General features: G+C 37.9%; 1 protein-coding gene across 1 annotated transcript in view; it reads left to right on the top strand.

Moving 5' to 3' along the window:
• Nucleotides 1-1532: 1532 nt before the first annotated feature.
• The window catches only part of LOC131065333 (uncharacterized), a 99526-nt gene continuing 89645 nt past the window's right edge, over nt 1533-11413 (top strand). Inside the window, exons 1-2 of the mRNA XM_057999827.2 lie at nt 1533-1689; nt 1776-1938. Coding sequence (XP_057855810.1) covers nt 1604-1689; nt 1776-1938 — 249 coding nt within the window. The 5' untranslated portion in view covers nt 1533-1603. The remainder of the gene's footprint in view (nt 1690-1775; nt 1939-11413) is intronic.

Here is an 11413-nt window from a genome sequence, read left to right as displayed (position 1 = left end):
TGAAATTATCTCTCCTTCCTTTCTGTTTTAATTTCTCCTCAATTTTGTTAGCAAATTTATATGCACTAGGTAAAGTCTCTATGTTCAGGAATTCCATTTCGGTTTGGATGTACCTGTGGAGTCCACTCTGATATTTTAAAACTCAGCGCTTCTAAGAATCTCTAATGCCAAGCTTTGCTATTAAGGCATGAAACATATTAGTATATTCCTGAACAGTTTGGTCCTTCTTTTGTTGAAGCAATTGCCACTGCATATATTTCTGTTTATATTTGTCAATAGGAAAATATTCTTCCTTTATGCGCTCCATGAATTCTTCCCATGTGGGTTTTTGGTCAAAAATAAAAGTGCTGCCATTTTCTGTTGCCTTGGATGGTAACTTTGCTTCCCATGAATCTTTCACATGGTTTTCAGTTTTCAGGAGGGTGAAACTTATCTTCTCTTCATCTGAAAATTGATTGACAGAGAAATATCTTTCCAGTTTTGAAACCCAATCATCAACAACATCTGCATCGATCTTTCCTTGGAATGTGGGTATATCGAAATTCACTTGCACCTTGAATGGTGTATGCCCTGTGAATGGTGGGTTTGCTTGTGACCCATGACTTTCCAACATTTGCTTGAACTGCTCCCTCATTTCTTCACGTTGTTTTGCTAGTGCATCTTCAACTAATGTTTTAATGTCATCATCTGTCTGCAACTTAGCCATCTGCGATCGTGTGCGTCTCAAAGGAAGGTAGTCTGAAGGATTCCTTGTTTCCAAGCCCAATCTTTGATATGTTGATCGTGTGTGATATGACATATAGGAGCGAACTTGCTCTGATACCATTGATCTGAATTATGGATTCAGATGACAACACCTGAGTGAGAACCTGCGGTATTGTAAATTCTGTTTACAAGAACTAGAAATCATCGAATTGAAGCAAGCCAAAAAGTAATCTATTTCATTCGAAAATCCAACATATAGAAGTTTAAGAGATTCCAAGGGTCATAGAGACCTCTTGAGAATCGAAGCCCAATAGTCACATTTGTTTATTACATAATAAAATCTAAAAACTACGAAATTTTCAAAAAAACTATATGAAAATTTATCCTAACTTCAACTAGACATAACTTTCTACTCGGTACTCGAAACTACGAGCCGTTGATCTCGTTGGAAAGGTCTCCAAGAGATGGAGGATAGCTTTTAGCTATGCTCTTTCACCGGTGGAAGGGGCTAAAAATGCCCTTAAGACCTTCAAAATTGCAAAATACTAACATATAGATAAACTAAACTAAAAAAACATATACAATTCAAAAATTCTTCTGATCATTTGTACTCTTTAAGATATACATGTCTCATTTGTAACACAATTAATACCTTCTGAAACGAATTTTTTCCCACTTTCTTTCTCAATTGTTCAATAATAACTGCTTTAAAAAGGTTTCACTTTATCTTTTCCCATTTGGACACTTAGCTCTAAACTTAATGTATTAACCTATATTATTTAATTAAACTGTAATTTATTATACAGTATTTATAGGTTATACTTGCCGTTCTGCGTTGGCTTGATAGGCAATTACCTTGATTCCTAGAAAGTGTTCAGGGAGGAGGAGGGAAACGAAAATGAATTCCGTATTCGAGGAAGCGGTGATACGGCAACAGTTTGAGCAGCGGGGAATCAATCTTAAACTGATTTCCCTAATTTGGAAGTATTGAATTCGTACTCCAGACATTTTCATCCAATTGCATTTGTATTTGTTATTTGCGTATGCTCTGATGTGCATTGTGAATGCAGGTACCTGGCAGTACACGAGAATGTAGAAGCATATGAAGTTCCTGGGCTATCTAAAGCGGCGTGCGATGTATTGCGTACGAATTTCAAGTCCACGACATCCACTGTTAAAGCCACCGTTAAATCCGCAGATCAATCCACCACCAAACTACTTATCCAGCTGCAGGTATCTCCCTCCATGTTCGAATTGTGAAATAGTCTAATGGGAAAGCCTGATTTTTGCTTCTCTTACTACTATATATAAATTGCCTATCCATTTTTCCCCACTTTCGTAAATGGAAGACCAAGCTTCTTTTGCCACACTCCACTAATATCCCAGGGACTTAATGAGACCCTCAGACCTTTACCAATTAATTCTTTAGAGCGTTGTACATTCATACAAATGAGCTAGCTTCAATCCCCGCACCCTATAAGGGAGTTCATAGCCAAGATGGCACACCATGGAGGCTGTAGAGTATTCAAATGCCGTGAAGCAAGGAAGACGGGGTACATCAGCAAATGGGGCCATGCTCTACTTTTCATTTCCAGATAGCAATGAGAATAGAACTACAAGACAACTCACGGTTTTATCCAATAAAGCTTAAACATGTGGCATGCTGTTTGTTATTTGGCGTATCCACAGCCTCAAGTAACAAATAACATGTCGGCTGTTTACAATAAGGCAGCTTGCGGATTCTCTTTCAAATCACGATAAGGTGTTCCACAATCTCAATTGCAGACTCATAGGATAAAAAGCCTCCCCATTTTACCATCACTGCTTTAAATTTAAGCGCCAAAACTGGATTTGTAGTCAGTTTTTCTCCAGCACGAAGGGCTGAAACATCCACACTTAACATTCCTAAGTCAACAATTTCATTTGAATCTAAGCCCATAATCCAAAAACATACCCCACAAACAATGCAAATCTAAGAAATATTATGGAATAGAGTTTATGTTTTGTTAGTGTTTGAAAATGTTACTCCTGGTTCACGATGGACCGATAGTGTGTAGGATGATCACGACAATTGATGTGATTCCCTTCTGTGTTAAAAGAGGCAGCTCCTTATGCAAAAAAATAGAATAAAATTATGTATATCACTTATAACATTCACACACTTTGATCTGGGGCTTGGAATAGTATAAAAAAACGAACATGCAACTCAATATTTTGAAGTCTTTGAACAAGATTTAGGATGACAGATGGATATAAAACATTTTTTGTTTGTTTAAACACAAACATACATGTGCAGATTTATGAGCAGATTGCAGAGAACAGGAACCCATGCACATAAACGAAACACGGTTTGCTGAAATAAATACTGATGCTGAGGCTTGGCAAATTAAACAAGGAGAATAGCAAAATAGAGAGCAAATAGTATTTCAAAATCCAGCAACCTAGTATAAAGCCTAGATTTCTCAGTTCTTTTTCTATAACTAGTAAAATCTTACAGAAGGCTACAACACAGGGTAAAACAATGAATATGAAGGTGCATGCGCAGTTTGAATATATAAATTGAATCTGTCATAATAGAACTACTACTTACACGAGTTTTCACATTTTGAACAAGTGACAAGAATTGTATTATATTAAAACACATTTTATTAATTTCTTTTTTGGAAAGAATTTTTTAAAGTAATCTCTTTATAAACACAAATGTTTACATAAGATCCTCTTAAAATGTGTATACATTTATTAATAAAGTTTTCCAAAAACAAGTTGAAAACTTGCCCAACACTCAAGTCCAAAAAATAGATCAGCTTTCTTAATTTTAATTATATCACTCTCATTGTTATTTTTCCTATTTTGGTGGTGATTCTGCATTCTTTTTCCACATTTTCTTATTAAATTAGAATTTTGTACAATATACAAATGAAATATCTTTGCACACTCTTTTAATCATCCATTCTAAAAAAATAAAAAAAATATAATTATATGCAAAGGCTAATTTTTACGTTTACATATATTATAATTTATTAAATCTAAAAACGAATGAATAAATATAATTATGTGCGAAGACTAATAATGACTGAATTTTACACACTTATATAATTTATAATTATTTGCAAAGAGGAATGATGGCTAAAGTGATCCCTCTTATATTCTTAAGTGCATAATTAGTCATTCCAACGCAACTTTGACCAACTTGAAGTGACTATCTGACTGCCTAGATCACTTGACAATGTATGGAGACCTTGTGATGAAGCCAAATTTTAATCCAGTGCTTTATCTATTGGACAAGAGTTGATAATGTCATATTTTGTGAAGTCCAACTAGCACCATCTATGAATTGGTATAAAAGCTTGTATGGACCATATTCAATATAACAAACCTACATAAAAAATACCTATGTTTAAAATTAACCTTTGCTTTGTTGGTGTTGGAAATAAGCCACACTTGGACCGACAATGGACTGGTCCAAAAGGGGCCAGTAGCTCAGTGGTAGAGCACTCCAGCAGCGTATGGAAGGTCCTAGGTTCGAGTCCTAGCTGGTCTATGTCTCAACATGGTATCAGAGCCAGGTCCAGGCTAGGAGCCCCAAGCACATGAGAGGTGTATGGCTTAAGGGGGGGTGCCAGTGTTGGAAATAAGCCACACCCAGACCAATGATGGACTGGTCCAAGAGGGGCCAGTAGCTCAGTGGTAGAGCACTCCAACAGCGTATGGAAGGTCCTAGGTTCGAGTCCTAGCTGGTCCATGTCTCAACATGCTTGTTTTGATTAAGAGGGTTATCCCAATATGAGAACAACATGCTCGTTATATGTAGTATCCCTTTGCCAATTCTGACCTCAAAATGCTGATTAGAGGCTCAAGGAATATCGTCAAACACTTTGTATACAACCTCTTTACTTGCTGTTTCTATGTTTCAGTCTGATAATGATTGCTTGAAATGATGTCAAATGTGATTTAAATGCTTTCAAATGGTTATTAAGATGTCTCGGCAAAGAACCATAATGCAAATGCAATTCTTTATGTCTTTTTGAATGCATATAGATGACCCAAACAATATAAATATGCACCTACAACAGCTAGACATTAATACAAACAGTTGGCATGCTAACTAAATATGAGAGAGACAACTCTTGACATTCAAACTGCTTGTGACTGCAATGATATTAGAATGCAACGAGATTGCTTACAAACTGAAATGACATGCAAAAGGCCTAGACTCTTGGCTTACAATGATGTATCCAATGCAAGTACCAAACTGATATAAATGTGCATCTACAGCTGCTTAAGAACAGCAACTAATACAACTGAAAAAATTATGCCAACTAAACTAGAAAAACATGAAAGAGCCTGATGTAAGGAGTTCTTATGATTGATGAAAATATGGCAGATCTTTGTGCAAAGAATGGAGTCTCTTTGAAGCCAAATCGTGCCTCTCATGCAGCCGCCCCTGTTCGAGCATGAACTTCTGATATAAAGTCGTAGCAGCAATAATGAAGATCTTCAACAATGTCTTCTTTCAATGTATTTCAATCTACAAAAGATATTTTTTGAAAACCCCTTAAAGATTCTGAAAGAAATGTAAATCTTATCCAATGAAGCACCAACTAGACCCCTGTATGAAGCCCACAGACAAGCAATGATTCAGCTGGTCTTTCACAGCCTCAAGATTGCATAAACACTGAAGAGATTTCGTTCTCCAATGCTGAAGTTGCCTGAAACCCTAGGTCTCAATGCACAAAACCCAAAAGCAAAGACAAATGATCATCAATAATGAGTTTGATTTGCTTTTTGAAACCTTTTATATCCTCTCAACTCTTAAATGCCTTTAATTCCCTTTTGAAATCCACTTTAGGGTTTTAATAAAACTTTATAATAACTTTTCAAAAGGGTCGATCCCTTCATTTGGTGCAAAACAAAATAATATAAAGTATATATATTAATAATCACTTGTATCTCCCTTGGAATTGGTACTTTATATTATTCCTCGTATGCACTTTATAATTTGACTTTATAATCATTAAATGTCCTTTTATAATAAAGTCAAATAAAGTCATTAAATGCTCACTTTATAATTTGACTTTATGATATTAAATCCCCTTTAATTGTAAAGTCACTTGAAGTCAATATGATGCAGACAAGGTAGGGATATCCAATGAAGGACAGCCCCGCCTTGCAGCCTATAACACAATCAACATGAAAGATATCGGTAACCGGTTCACACAACACAAGATATAACAGGAAAAACAGAAAGAGCAATCCTTATAATAGTTTAATGAATTACATATGCCCTCAGGCTTTACACATGCTGGACTGCAGCCCAAGATAACAAAACAATTCTTACAACTCAAATCTATGATCCGCATATCATCTGTTCAACAATTTAGCCTCCGGTAACAGTCTGCACTGTTCTGCACTGATCCGGACTTCAGTCCCCCCGGATCAGAATCTCTCCGGAAACTACATATGTTCTAAATCTCTTCTTCTTCGGACCTCTGCCCTGCAATTGAATCTCCAAACTTCCTCTTTGTACCATCCGCAAGCAACATCAACTCGAGCAAGTCGGCCAAAGATCAAACGGTTCATAATGAAACGTGCAAACAATAATATGTCGGCCCAAATCACCAAGAACACCTCCAATAATGCTTAGAACTTCACAAGAACATCGGCCAGGTCCAAAACACCATCTCCCAACGATACGCAAGTTGAGGAAACCATCCGCAATCCAATTCAGCTTCGCTTTACTCACTGCAAAACCAACCAGTAAGAGCACACCAATACCGAAACAATATCGGAGTCGATATCTCACAGGAATCAAATCCAAATGCCATGAATCTCAAATATGTTTAAGACAATGATCTCAAGGTGATAAATCCAAATCCACAACTCAGAATCCAAAAACATGAAGAAATGCAACGATCTTCAAGCAACTCCATTGCTAACTGCTCCAACCGGATGAACTACTCCGATGCTCCTACATCAACCGGATGAACTGCTCTGGTGCTCCTGCATTAGACTCTCGAGGTTAATTGAAAAGTGAGTCCCATCACTTGATCTGGTTCGACAATCTGTTAGTAGGTACTTGCAACTGCCTCAGGCGTTCAGCGGTTTGACTACAGGTTCCGATTGCCTCTCCTCGGCGAATCTACATCTGTTCTAAATCTCTTCTTCTTCGGACCTCTGCCCTGCAAAATGAATCTCCAAACTTCCTCTTTATACCATCCGCAAGCAACATCAACTCGAGCAAGTCGGCCAAAGATCAACCGGTTCATAATAAAACGTGCAAATAATAATATGTCGGCCCAAATCACCAAGGACACCTCCAATAATGCTTAGAACTTCGCAAGAACATTGGTCAAGTCCAAAACACCATCTCCCAATGATCCACAAGTTTTGGAAACCATCCGCAACCCAATTCAGCTTCGCTTTACTCACTGCAAGACCAACCGGTAAGAACACACCAATACGGGAATCGATATCTCACCGGAATCAAATCCAAATGCCATGAATCTCGAATATGTTTAAGACAACGATCTCAAGGTGATAAATCCAAATCCACAACTCAGAATCCAAAAACATGAAGAAATGCAACGATCTTCAAGCAACTCCACTGCTAACTGCTCCAATCGGATGAACTACTCCGGTGCTCCTGCATCACAATATAATATTCCCTTAAATTAATTAATTATTATTAAAGTAACACTTTAATAATAATTAAATGTCATAACTCCATTAATAACCATTATTTAATGATTCTGAGTTCATCACTGGCTAGCCCACTACTCCCATTGTCAATCTGGATGCATTACTAAAAATAGTAAGGGTCCCTCTCTAACATCCATTGACTTCTATAAATAGTAAGTCCCTCAAAATGGAACCAGAAACCTCTCAATATCAAAGCCTTAGAACAAATGAAAGATCTGGTGAGATAAACACTTACAACGGCCACCTGAAGAGCTCCAAAACTCCCAAACTGGACCCTCTAATCCACCATACTAGCCTACGAGGGTCAAAATAATAGGCTAACCCCTCGAACTTTGATGCTCACGAAAAATGGGGACATTACATTATAAAATTTGATACACCAAATATTAGCATCCATTTAGTTATTGCCCAGGTGCTTTTAATAAGGCTCGTTCTCTCCCAACACTTGACTGCCACCCTTAAGCCACAAAAAAAATATGACAAGGGGTACCACAACTTGTTGGAACTATCACAAACTGCACACCAACAACAAAAGTTTTAACATGTTAAGTTTATGATCAGACTAGGAGAAAGCAGATAGAAGACAATTCAAACAAAAATTGCACAGCATGTACCCTAGGAAAAGTCTCCTCCTTGAGGGAGAAAAACCCAGCAATGACATCTCTTATATATGTTGAAATAAATAGGTTACAATATGGCCAACACACAACCAGTAAACAGACCATTAACAAAGCCGATCTGCAACTATAATGATAGCACCGATTTACACTATATATATATATATTGATCTCCTTGATGAAGATGTTGAACTCACCTAAGATTGAATGTAGCGTGGAGGAGAGCTGTGTATATTCTTCTTCGAACTGCTATAGATGAGGATTAGATCTATAGAAGGTGTGTACAAATTGCTGTAGATAATTCGATACCTTGTGGAGAGAGGGAACCGATCTATATATATCCATATGTGTGTGACTTCAAGCAACACGTCATCCATCAAGAGTCGGCTCTACTCCAATCAACATGACTTTCACCAAGGGTGGCGGGATCTAACAAATCGCTATGTTTCAATGACAAAACATTTTATTTAAAATTGCAAATATAAATGTGCAAAGTCGTGTTGATGTGTTTTTCATGCACATGCGAACACAAAATAAAATACCAAGGTATCTTATCCTCTCTTGAACAAAGTTTCCTCGAATGCTGAAGATTTCGCCTAAGGATCAATTGAGGCAATTCCAAGGTTCTTGTATGTAGGGTCTCTACGTGTGGATAAGCTCTGTTGGTGTGATGTGATTTTGCTGGAATCACAAGGGGACTTACATTCGATTGCCTGAATGCTTTGATATGCTGGAACTTGAGTCCTATCTACTAGCTGGGAGATAAAAAAGAGCAAAAGATTGAGGGTTCAGGAAGTCTACTATAAGACCTAGAATGCAAGAAGATAGATGAATGACTAGGTGGAGTCCTACTGGGCTAGGTCTCACCATCAAACTAAACAATTTGACACCAGCTCAGTGCAATCTTCTAAGGGATGTTTTGGATATGTTCAAATCATTTCCATCAAACACTGATCACCATTCAAGTTAATGCATGAACAATGGACGTATAACAATTTGAAATTAAGCTCATTCAATGCCAGTTGACCACGCAAGGCACACTTACAATCAGTAAGAGGCTAGTGGTATGGACTAAAGGATTCCCCACAAATGCATTCAACCAATTCATCCATTCAATCTAATTTTTTACCATTTAAAACGAAGATTCAACAAGAGACCATGCATATTGCAAAGAAACGACACACTTCACCATAACTTCAATGAAAATGGAGTTCATTTACAATTTAGGCAACAATTTCTTGCCTTCTCCTAATCTACTCTAATTTCTATTCTATTCATTATTGATCATTAGCTATTCTAACCTCTATGAACTAACTATTCACTATTAACCCTTACAAATGAAGAGCTAGAGCTTAATATAGAGAGCTCTTTACAATTCAATGGCTCTGATTGATTTACAATCAATGGCTAGGATTTCAGGATAGAAAACCCTAATTAGGGTTTGTTACAACAAACTTCCCTTAGCCAATGAGAAAATTACATTCAATGCTTGTGAACCAATAGGAAACCGGGGTAGGTGCCTCGAAGTTTGTGCCACCACTAGTGAGTCAAGTACATTGAATCTGGACATGCTGATGTGGACCTATCTGATTGGATGAATAGTGACTGGGATGCCACCTTGTTTTGCGTTTGTGCTTGGTTAATCAAGGAACGTTGTATTTCTTGATATTCAATGTGATGATGATGAAAAGCTAACTTTGATTAACTCTTCTGAAACTATCTGCTTCTTCAACGTACCCTTGCACCGACCTCGATTGATCCTCCTCTGTCCTTGATGTACTTGATGGATGACATACCTTTCCTTGGCTCTCTTGTGTTTGATGAAGCCTCTTCACGGTCAAGTCACTCCTCCTCTAGTAGCTCATCTTGCCTTGAAATGTTTATAAGATCTTTCTTCTGATATCTTGTGGTTTCTCCATGTGGTAGAATGAGGTCTTTGAGGATGGCTAACTCCATTGCTTGCAACACCTTGAACACTTGAAGTCCTTCAACTTGGAAGTACTTTGAGTCCTCTCTCACGCATTTGAAGTGTCCTTGATGATGATAAAACTTGAAGAGGGCGCCCTTGTCCTAGCGATCTTCCTTCATCTTGATTTGGTTGATCTGCAAAACAAACAAAAATGGTGTCAAGCACTTATGATATATTCATCTTAACATGGTATTTTTCACTTCAAACCATCAACAAGAAGGCACTAAGATCAATTTCGCCTTAGACCCTCTGGAAGGACAAGCCCTATAATGAAATTTCGCTCTGGACCCTCTCCAGGGACAAGACCTATAATGAGATTTTTTCTCTAGACCCTCTCCAGGGATAGGACCTATAATGAAATTTGCTCTGGACCCACTGCAAGGATAGGACCTATAATGAGATTTTCGCTCTGGACCCTTTGGAAGGGTCAGGAGCGAAAATTGACAAAGTTGCTCAATTTACCTCTCATAGACTTCATTTTCAACCTTACCTTACCAAGATCAAATCATTCGCCTCCAAAATTGCTTAGGAATAGGTTTCGCTCAAGGGCCTAGGCAAAACATTAGACCTCCTAGGAATTTCACTCTGGACCCTCTGGAAGGGTCAGGAGCGAAATTGACATTTTGCTTGATTTTCCTTCATAAACTACATTTCTCATCCTTTTCTCATCAAAAACAAGTCTTTTGCCCTCGAAAATGCTTAGGAATAGGTTAGTTCAAAGGCTTAGGCAAGGTACAAGACTTCCTAAAGAAATTCGCTCTGGACCCTTTGGAAGGGTCAGGAGCGAATTTCTTCCCTTAGGTTGAATTCTTCCTTCCTTTCACTTCAATTTGCATTGGTTTTCACCTTTCGATCCCTCTCTCATGAAGACATCACTTATTTGACCCCCAAAATGGCCTAAAAGAAGGATTTCGCTTTGGACCTTGGGCAAGGTACAAGCCTCAAGAAATTGGCTCTGGACCCTTTGGAAGGGTCAAGAGCGAAATTTGCACTTTTTGGCTCAATTCTCATCCTTTTTCACTTAACTTTGTCTTAAACTTGATCTTTTATCCTTTTCTCTCCATGATCTTGCAAATTTGCCCTTACTTTTGCTCAGAATGACAACCATTCAATGACTTTGGTGAAGAATTAGGTCTTTTAGGGAATTTTGCTCTGGACCCTTTGGAAGGGTCAGGAACAAAAATTTGCAATTATGCTCAAATCCTTCACTTTCCATCACTTCACTTTGTTTCGCACATCAATACTCTCTCAATCACACCATAGGGATAAGGTTTATGAGGCAAATTAGGACCAAGAAGGGAGATATAAGGAAATTCGCTTTGGACCCTTTGGAAGGGTCAGGAGCGAATTTGAGGAATTAGTCTTAGACACCATCCAAACATTCAGACTTCACCCTCTATCACATTGTTCTCACCTTAGGACA

This window comes from Cryptomeria japonica, chromosome 1 (assembly GCF_030272615.1).
Source record: "Cryptomeria japonica chromosome 1, Sugi_1.0, whole genome shotgun sequence".
Classification (NCBI taxonomy): Eukaryota; Viridiplantae; Streptophyta; class Pinopsida; order Cupressales; family Cupressaceae; genus Cryptomeria; species Cryptomeria japonica.
This window is presented reverse-complemented; position numbering and strand designations above follow the sequence as displayed.